The sequence below is a fragment of the Cebidichthys violaceus genome, unplaced genomic scaffold, assembly GCF_023349555.1.
Source record: "Cebidichthys violaceus isolate CVI_PGR_0920_01 unplaced genomic scaffold, fCebVio1.0.p SCAF_141, whole genome shotgun sequence".
Lineage (NCBI taxonomy): Eukaryota > Metazoa > Chordata > Actinopteri > Perciformes > Stichaeidae > Cebidichthys > Cebidichthys violaceus.
In genome coordinates, this window is record NW_027176309.1 from 197,501 (window position 1) to 225,399 (window position 27,899).

Sequence of the window (27,899 nt, forward strand, 5' to 3'; positions counted from 1 at the left end):
TGATCTAGTCTCAACAGGACCTGATCTTTCTTACATGAGAACACCAGCGAAAGGTTGGCATGTCCTGCAGAGCTCGATCTCTGAGTTTCCTCTGAAAGAGTTCGTGGATCTGAGGAGGCAGGAAGTGACGGATCTGCACACAAAGAAACAAAGAAAAACAAGTGATCATCTGAACCGAAGACAGAATCAGGATGTTAAAGTGCTTATTCATTTTACCAATAATATAACAAAACATGACATGACATCACATGACATAATATAACATAATATAATATGACATAATATAATATAACATTATATAACATAGTATAACATAACATAACACAATATAATAAAACAAAATATAACATAATGTAACATAACATAATATAACATAATATAGCATAACATAACATATTATAACATAATATAACATAACATAACACAATATAATAAAACAAAATATAACATAATGTAACATAACATAATATAACATAATATAGCATAACATAACATATTATAACATAACATAATATAACATAATATAATATAACATAATATAACATAACATAATATAACATAATATAATATAACATAACATAACATAATATAACATAATATAACATAACATAATAAAATATAACATAATATAACATAATATAATATATCATAATATAATATAACATAACATAATATAACATAACATAATATAACATAATATAATATAACATAACATAATATAACATAACATAATATAACATAATATAACATAATATAACAATATAATATAACATAATATAACATAACATAATATAACATAATATAACATAACATAATATAACATAATATAACATAATATAACATAATATAATATAACATAATATAACATAACATAATATAACATAATATAATATAACATAATATAATATAACATAACATAATATAACATAACATAATATAACATAACATAATATAATATAATATAACATAATATAACATAACATAATATAACACAACATAATATAATATAACATAATATAACATAACATAATATAACATAACATAATATAACATAATATAATATAATATAATATAACATAATATAACATAACATAACATAATATAACATAATATAACATAACATAACATAATATAACATAACATAATATAACATAACATAATATAACATAACATAACATAATATAATATAACATAATATAACATAATATAACATAATATAATATAACATAATATAATATAACATAATATAACATAACATAATATAACAACATAATATAATATAATATAACATAATATAACATAACATAACATAATATAACATAATAAAACATAACATAACATAATATAACATAATATAACATAATATAACATAATATAATATAACATAATATAACATAACATAATATAACATAACATATTATAACATAATATAATATAACATAACATAATATAACATAACATAATATAACATAATATAATATAACATAACATAATATAACATAACATAACATAATATAACATAATATAATATAACATAATATAACATAACATAATATAACATAATATAACATAACATAATATAACATAATATAACATAACATAATATAACATAATATAATATAACATAATATAACATAACATAATATAACATAATATAATATAACATAACATAATATAACATAACATAATATAACATAATATAATATAACATAATATAACATAATATAACATAATATAACATAATATAATATAACATAACATAATATAACATAATATAATATAACATAATATAACATAACATAATATAATATAACATAATATAATATAACATATTTTTAACATAACATAATATAACATAATATAATATAACATAATATAACATAATATAATATAACATAACATAATATAATATAACATAATATAATATAACATAATATAACATAACATAATATAACATAACATAATATAACATAATATAACAATATAATATAACATAATATAACATAACATAATATAACATAATATAACATAACATAATATAACATAACATAACATAATATAACATAATATAATATAACATAATATAATATAACATAATATAACATAACATAATATAACACAACATAATATAATATAACAATATAACAACATAATATAACATAACATAATATAACATAATATAATATAACATAATATAATATAACATAATATAACATAACATAACATAATATAACATAATATAACATAACATAACATAATATAACATAACATAATATAATATAACATAATATAACATAACATAATATAACATAATATAACATAACATAACATAATATAACATAACATAATATAACATAATATAACATAACATAATATAACATAACATAATATAACATAACATAATATAACATAATATAATATAACATAATATAACATAATATAACATAATATAATATAACATAATATAATATAACATAATATAACATAACATAATATAACAACATAATATAATATAATATAACATAATATAATATAACATAATATAACATAACATAATATAACATAACATAATATAACATAACATAATATAATATAACATAATATAACATAACATAACATAACATAACATAATATAACATAACATAACATAATATAACATAACATAATATAACATAACATAATATAACATAACATAATATAACATAACATAATATAACATAACATAATATAACATAATATAATATAACATAATATAACATAACATAATATAACATAATATAACATAACATAATATAACATAATATAACATAACATAATATAACATAATATAATATAACATAATATAACATAATATAATATAACATAACATAATATAACATAACATAATATAACATAATATAATATAACATAATATAACATAATATAACATAATATAATATAACATAACATAATATAACATAATATAATATAACATAATATAACATAACATAATATAACATAATATAATATAACATAATATAATATAACATAACATAATATAACATAACATAATATAACATAATATAACATAATATAACATAATATAACATAATATAATATAACATAACATAATATAATATAACATAATATAATATAACATAACATAATATAACATAACATAATATAACATAACATAATATAACATAATATAACATAATATAACATAATAAAACATAACATAACATAATATAACATAACATAATATAACATAACATAATATAACATAACATAATATAACATAATATAATATAACATAACATAATATAACATAATATAACATAACATAACATAATATAATAGAACATAACATAATATAACATAACATAATATAACATAATATAACATAATATAATATAACATAATATAACATAATATAACATAACATAATATAACATAATATAACATAACATAATATAACATAATATAACATAATATAACATAATATAATATAACATAATATAACATAATATAATATAACATAACATAACATAACATAATATAACATAACATAACATAATATAATATAACATAATATAACATAACATAATATAACACAACATAATATAATATAACATAATATAACATAACATAACATAACATAATATAACATAACATAATATAACACAACATAATATAATATAACATAATATAACATAATATAACATAACATAACATAATATAACATAACATAATATAACACAACATAATATAATATAACATAATATAACATAACATAATATAACATAACATAATATAACATAATATAACATAACATAATATAATATAACATAATATAACATAACATAATATAACATAACATAATATAATATAACATAATATAACATAACATAATATAATATAACATAATATAACATAATATAACATAACATAATATAACATAACATAATATAACATAATATAACATAACATAATATAACATAACATAATATAACATAACATAATATAACACAACATAATATAATATAACATAACATAACATAATATAACATAACATAATATAACATAATATAATATAACATAATATAACATAATACAACATAACATAACATAATATAACATAACATAATATAACACAACATAATATAACATAACATAATATAACATAACATAATATAACATAATATAACATAACATAATATAATATAACATAATATAACATAACATAACATAATATAACATAATATAACATAACATAATATAATATAACATAATATAACATAACATAATATAATATAACATAATATAACATAATATAACATAACATAATATAACATAATATAACATAACATAATATAACATAATATAACATAACATAATATAACATAACATAATATAACATAACATAATATAACACAACATAATATAATATAACATAACATAACATAATATAACATAACATAACATAACATAATATAACACAACATAATATAATATAACATAACATAATATAACATAACATAATATAACATAATATAATATAACATAACATAATATAACATAATATAACATAACATAACATAATATAATATAACATAACATAATATAACATAACATAATATAACATAACATAACATAATATAACATAATATAACATAACATAATATAACATAACATAATATAACATAACATAATATAACATAATATAATATAACATAATATAACATAATACAACATAACATAACATAATATAACATAACATAATATAACACAACATAATATAATATAACATAACATAATATAACATAACATAATATAACATAATATAACATAACATAATATAATATAACATAATATAACATAACATAACATAATATAACATAATATAACATAACATAATATAATATAACATAATATAACATAACATAATATAATATAACATAATATAACATAATATAACATAATATAACATAATATAACATAACATAATATAACATAATATAACATAACATAATATAACATAACATAATATAACATAACATAATATAACACAACATAATATAATATAACATAACATAACATAATATAACATAACATAACATAACATAATATAACACAACATAATATAATATAACATAACATAATATAACATAACATAATATAACATAATATAATATAACATAACATAATATAACATAATATAACATAACATAACATAATATAATATAACATAACATAATATAACATAACATAATATAACATAACATAATATAACATAATATAATATAACATAATATAATATAACATAACATAACATAACATAATATAACATAATATAACATAACATAATATAACATAATATAACATAACATAATATAACATAATATAACATAACATAATATAACATAATATAACATAACATAATATAACATAATATAACATAACATAATATAACATAATATAACATAACATAACATAATATAACATAACATAATATAATATAACATAATATAACATAATATAACATAATATAACATAACATAACATAATATAACATAACATAATATAACATAACATAACATAACATAATATAACAACATAATATAACATAATATAACATAACATAATATAACATAACATAATATAACATAATATAACATAATATAATATAACATAACATAATATAACATAACATAATATAACATAATATAACATAATATAACATAATATAACATAACATAACATAACATAACATAATATAACATAATATAATATAATATAACATAATATAACATAATATAACATAATATAACATAACATAATATAACATAACATAACATAACATAATATAACATAATATAACATAACATAACATAATATAACATAATATAACATAATATAATATAACATAACATAACATAATATGTTGCAGTGGATGCAGTGAGAATAAGATAATACAGGACTGTGGTCCAGAGAACCCTCACCTGTGTGTCCAGATGACCTCTGACCTCTCACCTGTGTGTCCAGCAGGTTGAAGTATTCCATTCCTCCCTGACCTCTGACCTCAGGTCGGCCACACTGAGGACAGACCAGCTGATCGATGTTCTTCTCTTTAATGGCCGACAAGAAAAACGTCTTAAAACAAGTCTGACACAAGAAACAGGAGCAGTGAGTCATGGTGATGATCTGCAGTAAAGAAACAGAAGAAGAAGAAACAGGAGCAGTGAGTCATGGTGATGATCTGCAGTAAAGAAACAGAAGAAGAAGAAGCAGAAGAAGAAGAAGAAGCTGTGGATCTCATTTATAATAGTTTGGGTGAGGAACACTTCACCTTGCTGAAGGACACCTGGTCCTGACAGATGGGGCAGCTGTGAGTCAGGAACCTGAGGGCCGATGGGAGATCTTTGCTGAGTTGGATCGCTTCCATGACATCAGAAGGACTGAAGCTCCGCCCCTCCATGGTCACCAGAGACAGGAAGCTGGCCGACTGGTCTGGAGGAAGACGAGCTGCCATCTGAAGGAGGGCGAAGACACAGCTGAGACCTGCTGAACTACCGAGACCGTCTGAGACCTGCTGAACTACGAGACCGCCTGAGAACTGCTGAACTACGAGACCGCCTGAGAACTGCTGAACTACGAGACCGCCTGAGAAATGCTGAACTACGAGACCGCTTGAGACCTGCTGAACTACGAGACTGCCTGACACCTGCTGAACTACCGAGACCGCCTGAGACCTGCTGAACTACGAGACCGCCTGAGACCTGCTGAACTACCGAGACCGCCTGAGACCTGCTGAACTACGAGACCGCCTGAGACCTGCTGAACTACGAGACCGCCTGAGACCTGCTGAACTACCGAGCCCTCACTGTGATGAGGTCCACTCCAGCAGCTGGTCCAGGATCTGGAACCAGAACCACAGAGCGTGTTGTGTGTCTGTCTCTGGCTGCTTCTGATTGGACCGTCCGTACAGGTGACTCCTCCTGCTGGTCTCTGCTGGACTCTCCGTCCAGCCTCAGAGCCCCCATCCTCCTGCTGAGAGGGTCTGCAGGGGGAAGACCTGCAGAGACACACAGACCGAAGTACTGTAGTAGTAGTAGTAGTACTGTAATAGTAGTACTGTACTGTAGTAGTAGTAGTAGTACTGCTGGAGTACTGTGGTACTGTAGAGCTGTACTGTAGTTTTTGGCATCTGGAGGGATACTGTACTACTTGACTCACCTAGAATAGACGAAGTAAACATAGCACAAAAAGTAAGGAAATGTTGCGTCTCTCCTTCTCCTCTGAGGAGCTTCCTCACCTCCTCACCTCTCCCCTGAGGAGCCTCCTCACCTCCTTCACCTCCCTGGTGTTGGTGGACCTGTCGGTCATATGAACCCAGTCTCACCTGAGGAGGAGGAGCTGATGAACGGGTTGTTGGAGGAGGAAGATGAAGATGAAGGTGGAGGAGGAGGTGCACTGAAGTCGATCCCCAGCAGCTCCTCCGCGTATGATCGCCTCACCCTCACCTCCCTGACCTGCTCCCGTTGGCTCGCTGCAACAGAGGGGGAGGGGCTTCATCAGGTCACTTTCGAGGAGACAAACACACAAGCATGCTGCTGTCAGCATGCTGCAGTCAGCATGCTGACAAGCTAACATTTAGCTCAACTGAAAAACAGGAAGTTTACCTTTCTGTCCAGACAGGTGGGACGAGGTGAGGGAGAGATAATGGCTCTGTGGAGAGGAGGAGGAGGAAGAGGAGGAGGAGGAGGGATGACGGATGCTGCAAGAGGAGACAACTGAAATATAATAACTCTGTTTTCACGTGTTCACTGACAGCAGACATCAGGATGATGATGATGTCATCAGGTATCATGAACACCACAGCATGAACTTTTACCTTTGGGCAGGAGACCTGGCATAAAGTGGCGTGTCCCTCTGGAAGGCCCGCCTCATCTCTGACACGAGCAGTGACAAGTTGGACACGCCCTGACAGGAAGTGACATAGACAGCGTTATAAGCCCCTCCTCTTCACGCTGTAGTCCCTCAACTCCTCCTCCAAACAGGAAGCTAGCGACGAGACTTCATATATTATATATATTATATTATAATATATACAGTTTAGTAGGTCTCACGCGAGTCCAGTTCGGTAGTTCTTACGCGAGTCCAGTTCAGTAGGTCTTATGTGAGTCCAGTTCCTAGGTCTCACACGAGTCCAGTTCAGTAGTTCTCACGCGAGTCCAGTTCGCTAGGTCTCACGCGAGTCCAGTTCGCTAGGTCTCACGCGAGTCCAGTTCGCTAGGTCTCACGCGAGTCCAGTTCGCTAGGTCTCACGCGAGACCAGTTCGGTAGTTCTCACGCGAGTCCAGTTCGCTAGGTCTCACGCGAGACCAGTTCGCTAGGTCTCACGCGAGACCAGTTCGCTAGGTCTCACGCGAGTCCAGTTCGCTAGGTCTCACGCGAGACCAGTTCGCTAGGTCTCACACGAGACCAGTTCGGTAATTCTCACGCGAGTCCAGTTCGGTAGGTCTCACGCGAGTCCAGTTCGGTAGGTCTCACGCGAGACCAGTTCGGTAGTTCTCACGCAAGTCCAGTTCGGTAGGTCTCACGCAAGTCCAGTTTGGTAGTTCTTACGCGAGTCCAGTTCGGTAGGTCTCACGCGAGTCCAGTTCGGTAGGTCTCACGCGAGTCCAGTTCGGTAGGTCTCACGCGAGTCCAGTTCGGTAGGTCTTACGTGAGTCCAGTTCCTCAGTCCGTCCAGGAGGACGATACCGGAGGCGTCCACACAGGAACAGGATGGGTTGATCACCATGGACATAGAGGGGCAGACGAAGCAGAGAGGTCTGGACATCGGGTGTGTCTCATGAAGCCAGATGCACACTGGGAAATTATACTCACTTCCTGTAAAGACACACATGAGTCAGCAAAAACCAGACCAGGAAGGGCTGGACTAGACCACATCAGACCAGAATAACTCTCCTGGTTAATGAGATGATGATGAAGATGATAAGGACCACATTCTTGTCTTAAAGGAACAGTGTAACATTTAGGGGGATTTAAGTGCAATAGAACATGATAGAATGTGTAGAAGAAGAACGTCACCTTCATAGTGAACATGATAGAATGTGTAGAAGAACTTCACCTTCATAGTGAACATGATAGAATGTGTAGAAGAACTTCACCTTCATAGTGAACATGATAGAATGTGTAGAAGAAGAACGTCACCTTCATAGTGAACATGATAGAATGTGTAGAAGAAGAACGTCACCTTCATAGTGAACATGATAGAATGTGTAGAAGAACTTCACCTTCATAGTGAACATGATAGAATGTGTAGAAGAACTTCACCTTCATAGTGAACATGATAGAATGTGTAGAAGAAGAACTTCACCTTCATAGTGAACATGATAGAATGTGTAGAAGAAGAACGTCACCTTCATAGTGAACATGATAGAATGTCTAGAAGAAGAACTTCACCTTCATAGTGAACATGATAGAATGTCTAGAAGAAGAACTTCACCTTCATAGTGAACATGATAGAATGTGTAGAAGAACTTCACCTTCATAGTGAACATGATAGAATGTGTAGAAGAACTTCACCTTCATAGTGAACATGATAGAATGTGTAGAAGAAGAACTTCACCTTCATAGTGAACATGATAGAATGTCTAGAAGAAGAACTTCACCTTCATAGTGAACATGATAGAATGTGTAGAAGAAGAACTTCACCTTCATAGTGAACATGATGGAATGTGTAGAAGAACTTCACCTTCATAGTGAACATGATAGAATGTGTACAAGAAGAACTTCACCTTCATAGTGAACAGGAACAGTTCCAGACAGATACAGAAGCTTCTTCTTCTCTCTGTTTGGAAAACCTGTCAGAGAAGACGACACCTTCATTAATTAATAATGACTAATTATGAATCATCTTCTGTGAGTTTAATGACTGATAATGAAGTTAGTGACCGTAGCTGGATGCTGATTGGCTGCTTCATAAACACATGAAGATGTGTTTGTACTCACAGTAAAAGTCAACATGGAGACGAAGATCAGAGAAGAGAGAACGAACCTTCTGAAGATCAGACAGAGTCTCACCTGGATACCTGTAGGAACACTGAGGAGGAGGAGGGGGAGAGAGGAGGAGGAGAGAGGAGGTGAGAGGAAGAGGAGGGGGAGGAGGAGAGAGGAGGAAGAGGAGGAGAGAGAGGAGGAGAGAGGATGAAGGGGAGGAGAGAGGAGAGAGAGGAGGAGGAGAGAGGAGTGGGAGGAGGAGAGAGGAGGAAGGGGAGGAGAGAAGAGAGAGGAGGAGGAGAGAGGAGGAAGGGGAGGAGAGAGGAGAAAGAGGAGGAGGAGAGAGGAGGAAGGAGAGGAGAGAGGAGAGAGGAGGAGGAGAGAGAGGAGGAGAGAGGAGAGAGGAGGAAGGGGGGAGAGGAGAGAGAGGAGGAGGAGGAAGGGGAGGAGAGAGGAAAGAGAGGAGGGGGAGGAAGAAGAGACATGAGGAGGAAGAGGAGACATTAAGTTCTTGTTTTTAGCAGTTAGCTCGCTGAGCTAACTCTTCTGAGTAGAAGATATTCTCTTGTTAGCATCGATGGCTAGCATGTTAGCATCATGTAGTAAGTGAAGCGCCAACTTGTTCTGTGTTTTCTTATCAATAAAGTTTTGTTTTGAAGGTTAACGGTTTGTTTCTCACCTCCACGAGACTCCGCAGCTCCGCCTCAGAAGCAACTGTCGACATCTCATCACAGACTGAACTCACCTGTTAACCACCTGCTAACAGGCTAACAGGCGTCTGCGTCGGCTTCTTCTTCTTCTTCTTCTTCTTCTTCTTCTTCTGCTGCTTTGGGTTTTATGGCAGTTGGCAAACATCTTTCGGGTGCTTTACCGCTACCCACTGATCTGGAGTGTGGACTAAGGAAACCTCTATAATAATATATATATATATATATATATATATATATATATATATATATATATATACACACATATATATATATAGTTATATATATTATATATTATTATATATATTATATATTATTATATAATATATATATATATTATATATAGTTATATATATTATATATTATTATATATATTATATATTATTATATCTAGTTATAACCATCTGGTTCAAACATGTCTTTCTTTACTCCATTCTTATATTTACGTTCACATTGTTTCTCTTCATCGTCTTCTCGTCCATCAACACACTGATGAAGTCCTTAAAGATTATAGTTCATATTTAAATATTTACTAGATGTCTCCAGCACACACGTGTTCATGACGTTATTGAGGTCTGAATTAGATTTTAAACTTTAATACTAAACACGTATAATATGTTTAAATGATGAATACGTGTTACATTTTGTAATCAGATTACACTGAACAGACGCCAGAAGACCAACAAGTTAAGATGTTTGTGTCTCATTCCATCAGCTGTTCAAAGCTGCACCAATCAGGTCAGCTTTCACAGGAAGTTACCGTATTCCCCCTTCAAAATAAAATGAGATGCAATCAGGATGCAACATACAGAAAAAAGAGTTAGGAACAATTATAATACAAAGATTCAATACAATCTATTTGTAATGTTTCCTGATGAAAGAGATGACAGAGGCTTCAACATTCATACTAGTGGATAAATGTACTTTCACACAGATTTACTTCAGTTGTATCTGAATGCAGCACCAGTGCTCCAGGGTGTTGAAATGTGTCTTTACTGGTGTAGTCTGAAGTCTTCCTGCAGTGAACATCACAGCATTAAAGCTCCTTCGACTGATGACCATGAAGAGGAGGAGCAGCTCCTCTCTGTCTGCATGTGTTGAAGCTGATTAGAACCTCTCTCATCGTGTCTCACATCATGGTCAGAGGGTTAACGTCTGGAGGTCTCAATGAATTCTCCTCTGAAGCAGCAGAAAGAAAGGGTGATGTTCCTCACTAACCGGGGCATTTCCTGTCTGTCACTAATCTGTCCGAAGTGCTTTCTCTATGTTCTACTGTGTTTCTACTGACTTTACTTTCTCCAGCAGCTGCTGAAGTTCATCTCGACCACGGTGTGTTTGTGAGTCAGAAGCTTCCCTGATGTGATGAGAGCTGAAGGCTAAAGAGTGCTTCCTGTTTGTTACGAAGACCGTCACGTGTGTCCAGAGAGTCCTGCTTCACATCTGGACCTGGTGCTGGATGAACCTCTTCAACGTGTCTCACTTCGTCTCTCTGTCCCTCAAACCTGTCTGTGTGCTGTCTCGCCTCACAGGTTTCCGGGGATCGTGGTTATACCTGGACCCTGGTCTCGTTACCTGGACTCTGGACTCGTTACCTGGACCCTGGACTCGTTACCTGGACTCTGGACTCATTACCTGGACCCTGGTCTCGCCTCCTGCCGTGGACTCTGAAGAAACTGTTATCCATATTGGATAACCTGGACCACCCTCTCCACCACCTACTGCAGGGACAGACTGATCCAGGAGAACATCCTGGATCAGTCTTTATAATGAATCACCTCTGACCATCAGGACCAGAACACCGTTACTCTGGTTAGTTTAGTGAGTTCATTTCATGCTATTTTATTTCATTGTGTATATCGTGCATTTGATATTTAAGATTTCATTTTTGTATTTTTACCTGTACCATAATTACTGCTGTAGCAAAACATGTTCCCCTCATGAGATTAATAAAGTCCATCTATCTATCTATCTATCTATCTATCTATCTATCTATCTATCTATCTATCTATCTATCATCTTTACGTTGTGTTTCCCTCTATTTAAATGAGAATCAAAGACAGAATCCTGCATTTAAATTCTTGTTAAAACCAGTGAACATTATTGTGAACATCCTGGTACTTCCTGGGTGACATCATAGTCTGGAGACAGGAGGAGTCGGGAATCGAACCCTCGACCTCGTGACTGAAGCGACCCGCTCTAGCCGCCTCCCCCCTGACACCATGTGACCTTGTGTAACAAATGACAGCAGAGCAGGAAGTGACTGTGATGCTTTATTGTGATGTCAAACAGTCAGCTGATCTATTTACATGATTATTAGAACTCAAACTCCCATCAGCCCCAGCACAGGAAGTCCCTCTAGACAGGAAGTCCCTCTAAACAGGAGGTCCCTCTAGACAGGAAGTCCCTAGATGGGCGTGGCCCTCCACTCCTTGCCCTCGGTCAGAGCCCTCGGTTGGTGGATGAACACGCTGTATCGGACGCCCTGATTGGCCGCCGCCCTGACGAATCGGCTGTTTGCCGTCACGGTGACGGCTCTCAGTGAGTCTCCGGTGCCGAAGATGGCGAGCGAGCGTCGGTTGACCTTGGCGCTGTGCGTGAGACGCAGCGTGCGCTCCGACGGCCGGTCGTCCACCAGGCGGACTCGCGCCAGCAGCATCTGAGCGCGCTCCTTCTCGCCCGCCCCCCCCAGCGTGTCCAAGATCAGCTGGAAGTCTTGGACTGCGGAGCGACAGACGAACAGCTGTTTACCAAACAGGAAGTCGTCCAGCTGAGGCAGAACCGGCTGCCGGCGCTCCTGAGCCGCCTGCTCCGTCAGAACCGGCTCCCGGAACGAGAAGTGACATCGTCCGTGACTCAGCGATGACACGTACGTGATAAGCGTGGTGATGTCGAGGTTCACGCGATGACACTCCTCCACCTTCACCTGGACGGGGAACGCCAAGCTGACCACCACCGTGGACCGGTCCACCTCCTCTTTATCTTCAGACTCCTCCTCTTTATCTTCAGACCCCTCCTCTTTATCTTCAGACCCCTCCTCTTTATATTCAGACTCCTCCTCCTTATATTCAGACTCCTCCTCTTTGTTATCTTTAGCTGGCTCCTCCTCCTCCTCTTCAGCTGGCTCCTCCTCCTCCTCCTCGTTACCTTCAGCTGGCTCCTCCTCCTCCTCCATCACACTGTTGACAGCGACGACGTCCCCTCTGACGGAGATGTCCATGTCCTTGAGTCGGTGGAACATGGAGGAGGAGACTCCGTTGTAGAAGGCGAAGACCACGTGAGGATGTCTGAAGTGGACTTCCTGTTGTCTGCTGGCCAACAGGAAGTCCTCAGCCTGGCTGATGATGCTTTTGTCTCCGTATTGGCCCCGCCCCTTCCAGATGTTGTGCAGAGCCTCCGCCTTCCTTCCCACCGCCTTCACCCAGGTGTGTCCTCCGTTCGCCACCACGTCCACCACCAGCGTCTGCCGGTGTCCGCCGGCGTCCAGGTAGGTGAAGACGTGCAGCAGAGCGACCACGTCCTCCAGACTCGCCACCGACTCCACGATGGCTGTCAAGTGAGTCAGGTTGGTGCTGTGCAGGTGAGACTCTTTCACCTGCAGCTCTCCGGCCTCCACCCGCCGCAGGAAACGCAGCTCCGCCCGCAGTTTACCAACCAGCTTCTGGTGACCCTCCACACCTGGACACAGAAGCTCCGCCCTCTGCAGCAACACCTGGGCAGAGGTGATCCTCTGCTGGAGCACCACCTGGAGAGACATGTCTGCTACATCACACCTGAGGACAGACAGAGAGAGACACATGAACATGTCTGCTACATCACACCTGAGGACAGACAGACAGAGACACATGAACATGTCTCCTACATCACACCTGAGGAGAGACAGAGAGAGACACATGAACAAGTCTCCTACATCACACCTGAGGACTGACAGACAGAGACACATGAACATTTCTCCTACATCACACCTGAGGACAGACAGACAGACACACATGAACATGTCTCCTACATAACACCTGAGGACAGACAGAGAGAGACATGAACATGTCTCCTACATCACACCTGAGGACAGACAGACAGAGACACACATAAACATGTCTCCTACATCACACCTGAGGACAGACAGAGAGAGACACACATGAACATGTCTCCTACATCACACCTGAGGACAGAGACACGCATGAACATGTCTCCTACATCACACCTGAAGACAGACAGAGACACACATGAACATGTCTCCTACATCACACCTGAGGACAGACAGAGAGACACACATGAACATGTCTCCCAGATCACACCTGAGGACAGAAAGAGAGACACATGAACATGTCTCCTACATCACACCTGAGGACAGACAGAGAGACACATGAACATGTCTCCTACGCCACACCTGAGGACAGACAGACAGAGACACATGAACATGTCTCCTACATCACACCTGAGGAGAGACAGACAGTTATTATAATAATAATAATAATAATAATAATAATAATAATAAGTGACTGAAGAAGATTTCATGTTATATATAAATAATCCATCTTCAAACATTATAAAAGTCTGAAGATGAACTTTAATATAAACTTTAATATTTATAAACCTTCAAACACTTGTTAGCTCTGATGCTAACTATGTGACGTCACCAGTTAGCTTCCTTTAGCTCTGAAGTTCTTCTTCTTCTATGAAAACATTTAAAACGTTCAGAAAACAAACGTGACGTCGACTTACGGCAGCAGTGACGTGTGCACTTTATTCCGCAGGTTCGTCTCCAGATATAATAACTGCACAGCTAATGCTAATGCTAACGGAAGCTCCGTCTTCTTCTTCTTCTGACCCGAATGGAACGAGGAACTGGAGGCTTTTTCCTCCTCCTCCTTCTTCTTCTGGTTTTATCCTCCATCTCATTGGCTCATTACCGCCACCTCCTGGTCCGGAGTGTGGATTGATTATGAACTAAATCATCGTTTGAAACTCTAATTGGATTCTTATGAATGTTGTTTACAGAACGTTGTTGTTCATCAGCGTGGAACCTCACATCGTTCTCTGTGGTTGTAGTTCTTGGTGTGGACTGACCTTTAGAGTACATAGCAGAACCTAGTCCTCTTTGTTGTTGTGTTCCGATACAGAAGTTAGGCTATGATAGACCAAGTGTGCTCACTTTATGTAAAATAATACAATAATGTGTGTTTGTTTATTCTAGGAGCAACTGAAGAGACTTCAGAGACTACTGACTAGTCTCCCAGTCACTCAAAGACTAGATACAGACTAGTTGCAGTTTATAGTCAACCAGGAGACGGTTCTCTTCAGGTCGTTGTCGGGCCAGGTTGAGATGGGTTATGGTTATGGTTAGGGGTTAAAGGTTAGAGGGTTAGAGGTTAGGGTGGTACATTATTTATTGATCACATATTATCATGTAAACAATAATAAAAGACATCACACTGACACAATTAAACCAAACCGCAGGAGATAATAAATACTTTTTATTGATTAGTTGGACAGAGGTTGATTGACAGCATGCTGTATGTATTAAGGCACATGAAGCTATGAGGTCAGAGGTTTCCTGCTTCCTTTGACACATTAATTATAAAACACCTGAGAAGGTGAGACGCCACGTAACATAGAACAGAACTAAACGACTCGGTCCAATCAGGAGGGAGCTCACCTGGAGAGAAAAATATAACAATGCTGACATTGAACCTGACACACAAGTCACAGGTCACACAGTCATTAACCAGTCAGGTGACCCACCCGACAGGTGAAAACCCGACAGGAGGTCAGAGGTCACAGCAGTAGAAGTCAGTGCTCAGTTCCTTCCATCAACTTTTATTCTGTTTCTTCTTCTGAACGAGCTCCGCTAGCATCTTGTAACGAATCATACACTCCTCCTGAAAAACAAAACACAGATCAGTGAAATGTTCATTATTATGTTACAATAATAATAATTCTGTTGTAAGGCTCAACTCTACTGGGGTTAGGGTTCATTCTTCTATGGGGGGAGGGGGGGGTGTAATGTGAGCTGACAGGTAAGGACAGGATCTCGGGAGGTGGAGCATCATTAACTAGATATAGTTGGGCTCACATTCAGAGGGGCTGGACTCCTTTTCAGGGTTCTCCAGGGTGAGAGGTGTGGAGAACCAGACCGTTGCCTCTGTAAAACTGTGAGTCTCTGACTATCGTTTGAGTACCCGGCCTTCTTGGACACTCTGGGTGGCGTTCTAGAGAGTACCGATGGAGAACCCTGGAGGTGATTGGGAGGAACGGACTGTCTGATCTGGGTGTGGAAGGAGTTTGGGGAGACTATGGAGAACAAGGAAGTTCTGGCAAATCTTTGGAGGACTCATGAAGGAAAGGCAGGGATTGGTTCAGGCTCAGCCATGAAATACACGGTTTTAACACTTTGGAGGCTTCCTGCTGCAACTTCTAAGTCCAGACAATGTTTCCTCACAACCAACATGAAAGACAACGAGCTGAACGGTCAGTGGTCAGTTAGTTATTGGTAGAGAGCTGATGGGTCATCAATCGATCCCAGCTTCATGTGTAAGTCTGAACGACGAAGATACACCAGAACTCACGTCTCCAATGACGACTTTGTGCAACTCAACGGGTTTGTCTCAGATGAAATGATGACTACATTTAAGAACCCGTTTGGTCTCCAGGTGTTCTTCTAGTTAACCATAAAACTGTCCCATAGGTTCTGTAACGTCTCTTCATTGGTTAAATAAAGTTAGATAACCAATCAATGAATCATCCATCAGCTCTACCTGCCTATAGGTAGACAGTAGGGGTGTAACGATACACTTACTCGTATTGAACCGTTCGGTACGGGGCTCACGGGTCGGTACGCATTACGAACCGAACATACATTTGAATAATACTAAATTGCTTTTGAAAAATAAAATATAGCTCAAATAATCAAACATGGCAACCCACCGACGTAACGTGATGTCCTTCCCTGATTGGTCACGCTCCTATCACGTGACCGGATGTTCACAAACAACAACAGCATTGATTACCGATGGACTACCAGGTTAATTCAACATGGAGGACTGATGACAGGCGTTACTGACCGTGTTGTCTTTACTAGCAGCTGTTGTTCAGTTAAAGTCTGCTTCATGACGGAGGAAGCAGCTGTTAATGGAGCGATCAGTGAGCGGCGGAGGAATCAGACCTACGGAGACGTCTGAAGTCACGTTAGCTTTAGAGAGGACGGACAAAACGGAGGACTTTCCTTTTCTTATTAATGTTTTTGTTCTGTACAACAAGTTAACACATAAACTATAAAGGAACAAAACATGGATTGTTCTCCAGTAAACAGAGACTTCAGACTTCAGCAGAGCTACGAGTGAGAACAGAAACAACGACACCGAGGAAACGAGTGAGAGACGAGTGATGACCTCATTTATGATCATAATCTATTAACCTTTGTGTGTTGATTTTAAAGTAAATATGAGGTGAGAGAGATAAAGACCCGCAGCGCTGTAACTAAGTCTGAAAAATAAAACTTCTAAAACTTTCCATGAAATGTCTGTTTGAGTTCATAGAGGAAGATCTTAAGAATCAAACACGACCTTTCATTATTAAAGACTACCTGAGAGTCTCACCAGAGAGGATTTGGCATTTCTGCTTTTTTGCTGTACTGAAGACGTACCGATAGTGGCACCACTGTATCGTATCGAACCCAACCGAGAATTTTGTGAACCGTTACACTCCTAGTAGACTGTCTACCTGCCTACAGGTAGACAGTCTACCTGTCTCCGGTCTCACCTTAGTCTTCCCAGGGACCACCTTGGCGATGCGATCCCAGCGCTCTGCTGTTCCTCTGGGAAACTGTTGCAGAGCGAGTTCCAGCAGCTTCTGTTGGTTCTGAGTCCAGATTGTGGGTTCTACTTTGTTCTCCTGAGGCTCCGCCTCTTCCTCCTCCTCCTCCTCCACTGATGCCGTTGGGTCAAAATCTCTCTGCCGACGACCTCTGACTTTAAGCTCCTCTCCCTCTGCTGATGACTTCCTGTTCCTCCTCCTGACAGCTGGAGCTGCTTCTTCTTCTTCCTCTTCCTCCTCCTCCTGCTGCTGCTCACAGGCTCCTCCCACTCTCTGAGTCATCAGCCTGTCAGGAAGAGGAAATGACCTCACAGGAAGAAGAGGTCCCTTCAGATCCGACAGCTTCACCAGACCTAAAACACAGACACCAAGATTAACTAGACCTGATGGTAAAACCTTGGAAGAACCCCATACTGACAGGAGAACCTGATACTGACAACAGAACCTGATAATAACAGTAGAACCTGATAACAGTAGAACATGATACCAACAGTAGAACCTGATAATAACAGTAGAAACTGATACTGACAGTAGAACCTGATAATAACAGTAGAACCTGATAACAGTAGAACATGATAACAACAGTAGAAAATGATACTGACAGTAGAAACTGATACTGAAAGTAGAACCTAATAATAACCGTAGAACCTGATAATAACAGTAGAACCTGATACTGACAGTAGAACCTGATAATAACAGTAGAACCTGATAATAACAGTTGGACCTGATATTGACAGTAGAACCTGATAATAACAGTAGAACCTGATAATAACAGTAGAACCTGATACTGACAGTAGAACCTGATAATAACAGTAGAACCTGATAATAACAGTTGGACCTGATACTGACAGTAGAACCTGATAATAACAGTAGAACCTGATACTGACAGTAGAACCTTATAATAACAATAGAACCTGATAATAACAGTAGAACATGATACTAACAGTAGAACCTGATAATAACAGTAGAACCTGATAATAACAGTTGAACCTGATACCGACAACAGAACCTGATACCAACAATAGAACCTGATACTGACAGTAGAACCTGATACTAACAGTAGAACCTGATAATAACAGTAGAACCTGATAACAGTAGAACATGATAATAACAGTAGAAAATGATACTGACAGTAGAAAATGATACTGACAGTAGAAACTGATACTGACAGTAGAACCTAATAATAACCGTAGAACCTGATAATAACAGTTGGACCTGATACTGACAGTAGAACCTGATAATAACAGTAGAACCTGATAATAACAGTTGGACCTGATACTGACAGTAGAACCTGATAATAACAATAGAACCTGATAATAACAGTAGAACATGATACTAACAGTAGAACCTGATAATAACAGTAGAACCTGATAACAGTTGAACCTGATACCGACAACAGAACCTGATACCAACAATAGAACCTGATACTGACAGTAGAACCTGATACTACCAGTAGAACCTGATAACAGTAGAACATGATATCAGTAGAAAATGATACTGACAGTAGAAAATGATACTGACAGTAAAACCTAATAATAACAGTAGAACCTGATACTGACAGTAGAACCTGATAATAACAGTAGAACCTGATAATAACAGTTGGACCTGATACTGACAGTAGAACCTGATAATAACAGTAGAACCTGATACTGACAGTAGAACCTGATAATAACAGTAGAACCTGATAATAACAGTTGGACCCGATACTGACAACAGAACCCGAAGGTGACAGTAGAACACAGTTGAGTTTACCTGAGGTGTTGCTCACATTGTTTTTCACCTGTTTGACTTTAGTCGTCACCTGTTGAAGAAAACAGATTCAGTCAGTTTGTTATGTTTTGGAACAACATTTAATATTTGATGTTCCATCAACAGAACCATTAACACATTGAATCTTGTTTACTGACCCTTTGATAACTGAACCCTGGTCATCGTGACCCTGAATAACAGATTCTGATATCTGTCAAACACTTCACTGGTTTTAAACCAGTATTAACAAACTTACATCAGACACAGATCTTCCCAATTCATGAGCAATCTTCTCCCAGCGACCCGGAGATCCTCCAGGGAATTTAACCATCAACCTGCTTAGGAGGCTGAGCTCGTCCTCCGTCCAGTCTGCAGTCTGAAGACATAAATAAAGAGTCAGTGACATCATCTGTAGTTCACTGTAGTCTGAAGACATAAATAAAGAGTCAGTGACATCATCTGTAGTTCACTTTAGTCTGAAGACATAAATAAAGAGACAGTGACATCATCTGTAGTTCACTGTAGTCTGAGGACATAAATAAAGAGACAGTGACATCATCTGTAGTTCACTTTAGTCTGAGGACATAAATAAAGAGACAGTGACATGATCTGTAGTTCACTGTAGTCTGAGGACATAAATAAAGAGACAGTGACATCATCTGTAGTTCACTGTAGTCTGAGGACATAAATAAAGAGACAGTGACATCATCTGTAGTTCACTGTAGTCTGAGGACATAAATAAAGAGACAGTGACATCATCTGTAGTTCACTGTAGTTTGAGGACATAAATAAAGAGACAGTGACATCATCTGTAGTTCACTTTAGTCTGAAGACATAAATAAAGAGACAGTGACATCATCTGTAGTTCACTGTAGTATGAGGACATAAATAAAGAGACAGTGACATCATCTGTAGTTCACTGTAGTCTGAGGACATAAATAAAGAGACAGTGACATCATCTGTAGTTCACTGTAGTCTGAAGACATAAATAAAGAGACAGTGACATCATCTGTAGTTCACTGTAGTCTGAGGACATAAATAAAGAGACAGTGACATCATCTGTAGTTCACTGTAGTCTGAAGACATAAATAAAGAGACAGTGACATCATCTGTAGTTCACTGTAGTCTGAGGACATAAATAAAGAGACAGTTAAGAACAGTTATCTGACTAATAACTGATGAATAATATCAGACCTTCTTCTTTGCAGCTCCGCGGTCCTGCAGCCAGTCGTCCATCTGGTCCTCGATGTCCTCGATGGACGTGGCCTGGTCATAACCCGGACTGTTCAGGTTCTCTGAAGACAGCTCGTAAACAGGAAACTCCACCTTCGGCTTTTTCACCTTCGGCCTCTTCTCTCCTGAACAGACAGGAAGTTCACTGTTTTTGTTTGTAATATGTATATAATAAACATCATTTAGTTATCACTACTGAGAATTTAACAAACATAAAACATGACGTAGATAGGTTTTCAGTTTTCAAGGTGTATATTTAAATATCATCTATTACACATGAAGATAGAGTACATCTATGATCAGAATCATTATAACTGTATTATAACTACTGTGCAAAGAATACTGCTGATAAAAAGAACCTGATCTGTTTAAAGTGATTCAAACCAAATGTTATTGTACTTTTGTTCATAAAGCAGTACTTCAAAATAACAGTGAGCAATACACTACTTTTAATCCATTATTGAACTTTGCGCATAACAATGAGATTAATCTCAGAAAAATCATGCGATTAAAAACTGTAATCGTTGCCCAGCACTAATTATAATCCATATTCACATACGAGTTAAAAAAAAATGTAAAAAGTATTTACTTGTTACAACTTCCTGTTCTGCTTCAGCTTCTTCTCTCAGCTGCTGTTTCATCTGCTGGTAGTCCTCATAGTACTGCTTCACCTCCTGAAACACAGAAAAGGACTTTTACAAATCCAATAAAGTCAACCTGTGAATGTGCAGCTGGACCACCTCACATTCCTCCTGCTGCACTTTAAACCACTAACGGTCAACGCAGAGCTCCTCAACAAGAACAGGACGTCTAGTGAGACAGATGAGGACGTCTAGTGAGACAGACGAGGACGTTTAGTGAGACAAAAGAGGACGTTTAGTGAGACAAAAGAGGACGTCTAGTGAGACAGACGACGACGTCTAGTGAGACACAAGATGATGTCTAGTGAGACACAAGAGGACGTTTAGTGAGACAGATGAGGACGTCTAGTGAGACACAAGAGGACGTCTAGTGAGACACAAGAGGACATTTAGTAAGACAGAAGAGGACGTCAATGAGGTCATGAGTGACTCACAATGAGGTCATGAGTGACTCACAATGAGGTCATGAGTGACTCACAATGAGGTCATGGAGTGACTCACAATGAGGTCATGAGTGACTCACAATGAGGTCATGAGTGACTCACAATGAGGTCATGGAGTGACTCACAATGAGGTCATGGAGTGACTCACAATGAGGTCATGGAGTCACTCACAATGAGGTCATGTAGTCACTCACAATGATGTCATGAGTGATGAGGTGAAGATGAGGCAGGTGAGGTGATGTCACTACGGTGACTCCACTGACTCCACAGTTGTGTTTCACTGCAGTGATTTAATTTTTGATTGGCAGGTAGAGTACCTGGATGGTCTGCGGCAGGTTCTTGATGGACAGGTAAAGCCAGATGCTCAGCTTCAGAGGGAGGATGTCCTGCCAGTGTGGCCTATCGTGAACTCTGAAACAACAAACAATAAATAACACAAATAAACCAAATAAACAGTAAGTCTAGTGATGTCATAGCTGTACCTGTCGGTGCGATCCTGACCAATACACCTGAGCTCCTCTGCAGGTCTGGAGCTCAGCTTCTTCTTCTTCTCTTTCTTCTTCTTGCTCAGCAGCTCATCCTGGAAACATGGAGGATTCATAATGGTATCACATGTTCAAGCCTACTTTGATTGGGTGAATGAGTTATAATGTTGTCTCACCAGCTGTTTCTCCAGGTAAATGGACCAAATGACAGCGTAGTGTCCCACAGTGAGGATGAGGAAGAGGAGGAAGGCCAGCTCAGCGTTACTCATCTTCCTCACTCGTCTGTAGTAGAACACTGGCTGCCGCCAATCAGGAAGCCCGTTCACCAGGATATCATCATACCTGCAAAACATACACATTTTATTTATACAGCACTAATTACAAACAATCCTAGTCTATGGACTAGCGACAGAAGTCTAAAGACTAGTGACAGAGGTCTATGGACTAGTGACAGAGGTCTAAAGACTAGTGACAGAGGTCTATGGACTAGTGACAGAGGTCTAAAGACTAGTGACAGAGGTATATGGACTAATGACAGAGGTATATAGACTAGTGACAGAGGTATATAGACTAGTGACAGAGGTATAGGGACTAGTGACAGAGGTATATGGACTAATGACAGAGGTATATAGACTAGTGACAGAGGTATATAGACTAGTGACAGAGGTATATGGACTAATGACAGAGGTATATAGACTAGTGACAGAGGTATAGGGACTAGTGACAGAGGTATATAGACTAGTGACAGAGGTATATAGACTAGTGACAGAGGTATATAGACTAGTGACAGAGGTATATGGACTAATGACAGAGGTATATAGACTAGTGACAGAGGTATATAGACTAGTGACAGAGGTATAGGGACTAGTGACAGAGGTATATGGACTAATGACAGAGGTATATAGACTAGTGACAGAGGTATATAGACTAGTGACAGAGGTATAGGGACTAGTGACAGAGGTATATGGACTAATGACAGAGGTATATAGACTAGTGACAGAGGTATAGGGACTAGTGACAGAGGTATATGGACTAATGACAGAGGTATATGGACTAATGACAGAGGTATATAGACTAGTGACAGAGGTATAGGGACTAGTGACAGAGGTATATGGACTAGTGACAGAGGTATATGGACTAATGACAGAGGTATATAGACTAGTGACAGAGGTATATAGACTAGTGACAGAGGTATAGGGACTAGTGACAGAGGTATATGGACTAATGACAGAGGTATATAGACTAGTGACAGAGGTATATAGACTAGTGACAGAGGTATAGGGGCTAGTGACAGAGGTATATAGACTAGTGACAGAGGAATATGGACTAATGACAGAGGTATATGGACTAGTGACAGAGGTATATAGACTAGTGACAGAGGTATATGGACTAGTGACAGAGGTCTAAAGACTAATGACAGAGGTCTATGGACTAGTGACAGAGGTTTAAAGACTAGTGACAGAGGTCAATGGACTAGTGACAGAGGTTTAAAGAGTAGTGACAGAGGACTATGAACTAGTGAGAGGTCTAAAGACTAGAGACAGCAGTCTATGGACTAGCTACAGAGGTCTAAGGAGGTCTATAGACTAGCTGCAGAGGTCTAAGGACTATCTGAAGAGGTCTGCAGAGGTCTAAGGACAAGCTGCAGAGGTCTAAGGACTATCTGCAGAGGTCTAAGGACTAGCTGCAGAGGTCTAAGAACAAGCTGCAGAGGTCTAAGGATTATCTGAAGAGGTCTAAGGAGGTCTAAGGACTAGCTGCAGAGGTCTAAGAACAAGCTACAGAGGTCTAAGGATTATCTGAAGAGGTCTAAGGAGGTCTAAGGACTATCTGCAGAGGTCTAAGAACAAGCTGCAGAGGTCTGGACATGGTGCACAGAAGTGAGACTCACTTGCTTCGTCTCTCCTCGTCCTTCAGGACTTCATAAATGGCCACCAGCTAAAAAGAAAAAGGACAAAGACTGAATGATCTGAACCTTAAGTTCTATTTTCATGAGATTCTGCTTTGGTTGATTCATCAACATCTTAACAGTGATTGATTATTGACAGCAGTAGTTTGTACCTTGGCTGTAACACTTTGTAGATTAATTGCTTTAGTATATTTTTTGCTGCTGTGAAACACATTTCCCTTTGTGGGATGAATAAAGTATCCATCTATCTAGATTTAAGTTAATTAGTCATCCTGCTAGCGTACTGTTTTGTTGTGTGTATTGTGTTGTGTGTGTATTGTAGTGGATATTGTACATGACATCTTTAAGAAGAATAAACGTGTTTCTTACTTGTCTGAACTGAGTTTCAGCGTTTTCATCTTTGTTCTTGTCAGGATGCAGAGAGAGAGACAGCCGTCGATACGCCTTCTTTATCTCTGCTCCTGAAGCATCCTGAGGCAGACAGACAGACAGGCAGACAGGCAAACAGACAGACAGACAGACAGACAGACAGACAGACAGACAGACAGACAGGCAGGCATGCTGTCAATAAAAACATACCAACCCCTCAGATGTGAAATATCTTCAGCAGTTTCTTCTTCAGCAGAATCATTTAAATATTTGAACAACCAAAACAGAGTCAGTCTGTTTACAGTCAATTCAGCTTCAGTCTTTACTTGTCTTTACTTCAGTCTTTACATCAGTCTTTACATCAGACTTTACTTGTCTTAACTTCAGTCTTTACTTGTCTTTACTGCAGTCTTTACATCAGTCTTTACTTGTCTTTATTGCAGTCTTTACATCAGTCTTTACTTCAGTCTTTACATCAGTCTTTACTTGTCTTTACTTCAGTCTTTACATCAGTCTTTACTGCAGTCTTTACTTGTCTTTACTGCAGTCTTTACATCAGTCTTTACTTCAGTCTTTACTTGTCTTTACTGCAGTCTTTACTTGTCTTTCCTTGTCTTTACTGCAGTCTTTACTGCGGTCTTTACTTGTCTTTACTGCAGTCTTTACATCAGTCTTTACATCAGTCTTTACTTGTCTTTACTGCAGTCTGTACTTCGTGTACACGCAGTGCTTGTTCCTGATTGGCTGGATGAAGTAAAATATAAACAAACAGACTGAAGGTCCAGTTCCTGTATGAATACTGTGTTTCGATTGGTCCTGTATGAATACTGTGTTTCTATTGGTCCTGTATGAATACTGTGTTTCTATTGGTCTTGTATGAATACTGTGTTTCTATTGGTCCTGTATGAATACTGTGTTTCTATTGGTCCTGTATGAATACTGTGTTTCGATTGGTCCTGCATGAATACTGTGTTTCTATTGGTCCTGTATGAATACTGTGTTTCTATTGGTCTTGTATGAATACTGTGTTCTATTGGTCCTGTATGAAAACTGTGTTTCTATTGGTCTTGTATGAATACTGTGTTTCTATTGGTCCTGTATGAATACTGTGTTTCTATTGGTCCTGTATGAATACTGTGTTTCTATTGGTCTTGTATGAATACTGTGTTTCTATTGGTCTTGTATGAATACTGTGTTTCTATTGGTCCTGTATGAATACTGTGTTTCTATTGGTCTTGTATGAATACTGTGTTTCTATTGGTCTTGTATAGTGTGTTAATTGCAAGATATGCAAAAGCGACATGACACGGGATCACCACGGTGATGATTCAGCACCTAAAACGTGAACATGTTGGAGTCCTTGAGGAGGAGGAAGGAGTTCAACAGCAGGTCAGTCACTACAGAATCCTACTGTTGTTCTGTTGACGAGTATGACAAGTTAGCGTTAGCTCGTTAATAACAGTGGTAAAGCAGGGGTGGAATAGTTTGCAAGCCTAAAGACACGTTTTTATTCACTCGCCTTTTCCCCGCCAATTCATCGATTAATCGAAAAAAATAATTTACAGATGAATCGATTATTAAAATAATCATTAGCTGCAGCCCTAGTCCTGTATGAATACTGTGTTTCTATTGGTCCTGTATGAATACTATGTTTCTATTGGTCCTGTATGAATACTGTGTTTCTATTGGTCCTGTATGAATACTGTGTTTCTATTGGTCCTGTATAAATACTGTGTTTCTATTGGTCCTGTATAAATACTGTGTTTCTATTGGTTTGTATCAATGAGGGTGGACAGAATAAGAGAAACTACATCCGGGTTACCTGGTAATCTGAGTACACTCGTTAGCTGCTGTTAGCTTGCGCTAACCGTTAGCCTGCGCTAACCGTTAGCACCAGTAGTCACCTGGTCTGAACCAGTTCAACTAACTGGGATCACTGGTATGCTACAGCCGCTAACTAGCTTAGCTCCTCTGTGTGCACGTGGCACTGAGCTGGCGGCTGCAGTAACCATGGAGACAGTTAGCCGTTAGCAGTTAGCACAGACCTGGTCCAGGGACAGGAACTGGTAGAAGTTCTGCTGGATCTCCTCCACCAGGTCCAACAGTTCCAGATCCGCGTCCCAGGCTCTTAGAGGGGGGACCGCAGAGACCAGTAGGGTCAGACAGATCAGCAGGGACCGGCATGGACCGGCACGGACCGCCATCATAGAGAACCAGTATCAAGAGAACCAGTACAAGAGAACACAGAACAGATCTACCGATCCTGATGTCCACCACCCGGAAACACTATCAGTCACATCCGGGTGACACGTTCCTGTCAAAATAAAAGTCCTCTGGAGGAGGATCACTAATACATCAATTAATTTCTGTAGTCAAACAGTAATAATATAATTACATAATTATATATAGTAATAAATAATGTTATTTCATCACTCAGGTATAGTTCTTTAACAAGAAGGAAGGATAGAAAAGTGACGTTCTGTCAGAACACGTGATCTCTGTGAAATGATTAAGATGAGGCTCAAACTATTATATTCATATATTAAATATAAAACAACATATGAAAA

At 37.4% G+C, this 27,899-nt stretch overlaps 3 protein-coding genes across 6 annotated transcripts in view; all 3 read right to left on the minus strand.

Annotated features, from left to right (window-relative positions):
• The window catches only part of si:dkey-181m9.8 (E3 ubiquitin-protein ligase RNF31), a 16,277-nt gene extending 5,470 nt beyond the window's left edge, over positions 1-10,807 (minus strand). For all 4 annotated transcript variants that reach the window (XR_011102812.1, XR_011102810.1, XR_011102811.1 and 1 more), the window contains exons 1-11: positions 10,667-10,807; positions 10,000-10,090; positions 9,786-9,851; positions 8,708-8,874; positions 7,874-7,962; positions 7,662-7,756; positions 7,382-7,528; positions 6,864-7,054; positions 6,329-6,511; positions 6,013-6,183; positions 35-133 (exon numbers count right to left, since the gene is read on the minus strand). Coding sequence is in view for 1 of the 4 variants with exons in the window: in XM_068709290.1 (XP_068565391.1) it covers positions 35-133; positions 6,013-6,183; positions 6,329-6,511; positions 6,864-7,054; positions 7,382-7,528; positions 7,662-7,756; positions 7,874-7,962; positions 8,708-8,874; positions 9,786-9,851; positions 10,000-10,090; positions 10,667-10,711 (1,344 nt within the window). In the remaining 3 variants the exon portion in view is untranslated. The remainder of the gene's footprint in view (positions 1-34; positions 134-6,012; positions 6,184-6,328; positions 6,512-6,863; positions 7,055-7,381; positions 7,529-7,661; positions 7,757-7,873; positions 7,963-8,707; positions 8,875-9,785; positions 9,852-9,999; positions 10,091-10,666) is intronic.
• Positions 10,808-12,951: 2,144 nt separating this feature from the next.
• cunh7orf25 (chromosome unknown C7orf25 homolog) lies at positions 12,952-15,536 on the minus strand. The gene is made up of 2 exons (XM_068709294.1): positions 15,414-15,536; positions 12,952-14,464 (listed from the first exon to the last, which is right to left on the minus strand). Exon 2 carries the CDS (start codon positions 14,446-14,448, stop codon positions 13,099-13,101), a length of 1,350 nt encoding a protein of 449 aa, XP_068565395.1. The 5' UTR covers positions 14,449-14,464; positions 15,414-15,536; the 3' UTR covers positions 12,952-13,098.
• Positions 15,537-16,147: 611 nt separating this feature from the next.
• Positions 16,148-27,604, minus strand: dnajc1 (DnaJ (Hsp40) homolog, subfamily C, member 1). Its single transcript, XM_068709295.1, has 12 exons — positions 27,378-27,604; positions 25,333-25,434; positions 24,946-24,992; positions 23,231-23,396; positions 23,052-23,149; positions 22,887-22,980; positions 22,075-22,159; positions 21,447-21,610; positions 20,509-20,628; positions 20,256-20,304; positions 18,450-18,856; positions 16,148-16,570 (listed from the first exon to the last, which is right to left on the minus strand). Exons 1-12 carry the CDS (start codon positions 27,537-27,539, stop codon positions 16,502-16,504), a joined length of 1,563 nt encoding a protein of 520 aa, XP_068565396.1. The 5' UTR covers positions 27,540-27,604; the 3' UTR covers positions 16,148-16,501.
• Between the last annotated feature and the right edge of the window lie 295 nt (positions 27,605-27,899).

What these genes read in the sequence shown, in the direction of transcription:
- cunh7orf25 (XM_068709294.1), bottom strand. Translation starts at nt 14,448, where the DNA reads ATGTCTCTCCAGGTGGTGCTCCAGCAGAGGATCACCTCTGCCCAGGTG.
- dnajc1 (XM_068709295.1), bottom strand. Translation starts at nt 27,539, where the DNA reads ATGATGGCGGTCCGTGCCGGTCCATGCCGGTCCCTGCTGATCTGTCTG. An exon ending in GGTCAGGATCGCACCGACAG is followed by an intron (nt 22,981 to 23,051) that starts GTACAGCTATGA and finishes TTGTTGTTTCAG; the next exon opens with AGTTCACGATAGGCCACACT. An exon ending in GCGGAGCTGCAAAGAAGAAG is followed by an intron (nt 20,629 to 21,446) that starts GTCTGATATTAT and finishes TTATGTCTTCAG; the next exon opens with ACTGCAGACTGGACGGAGGA.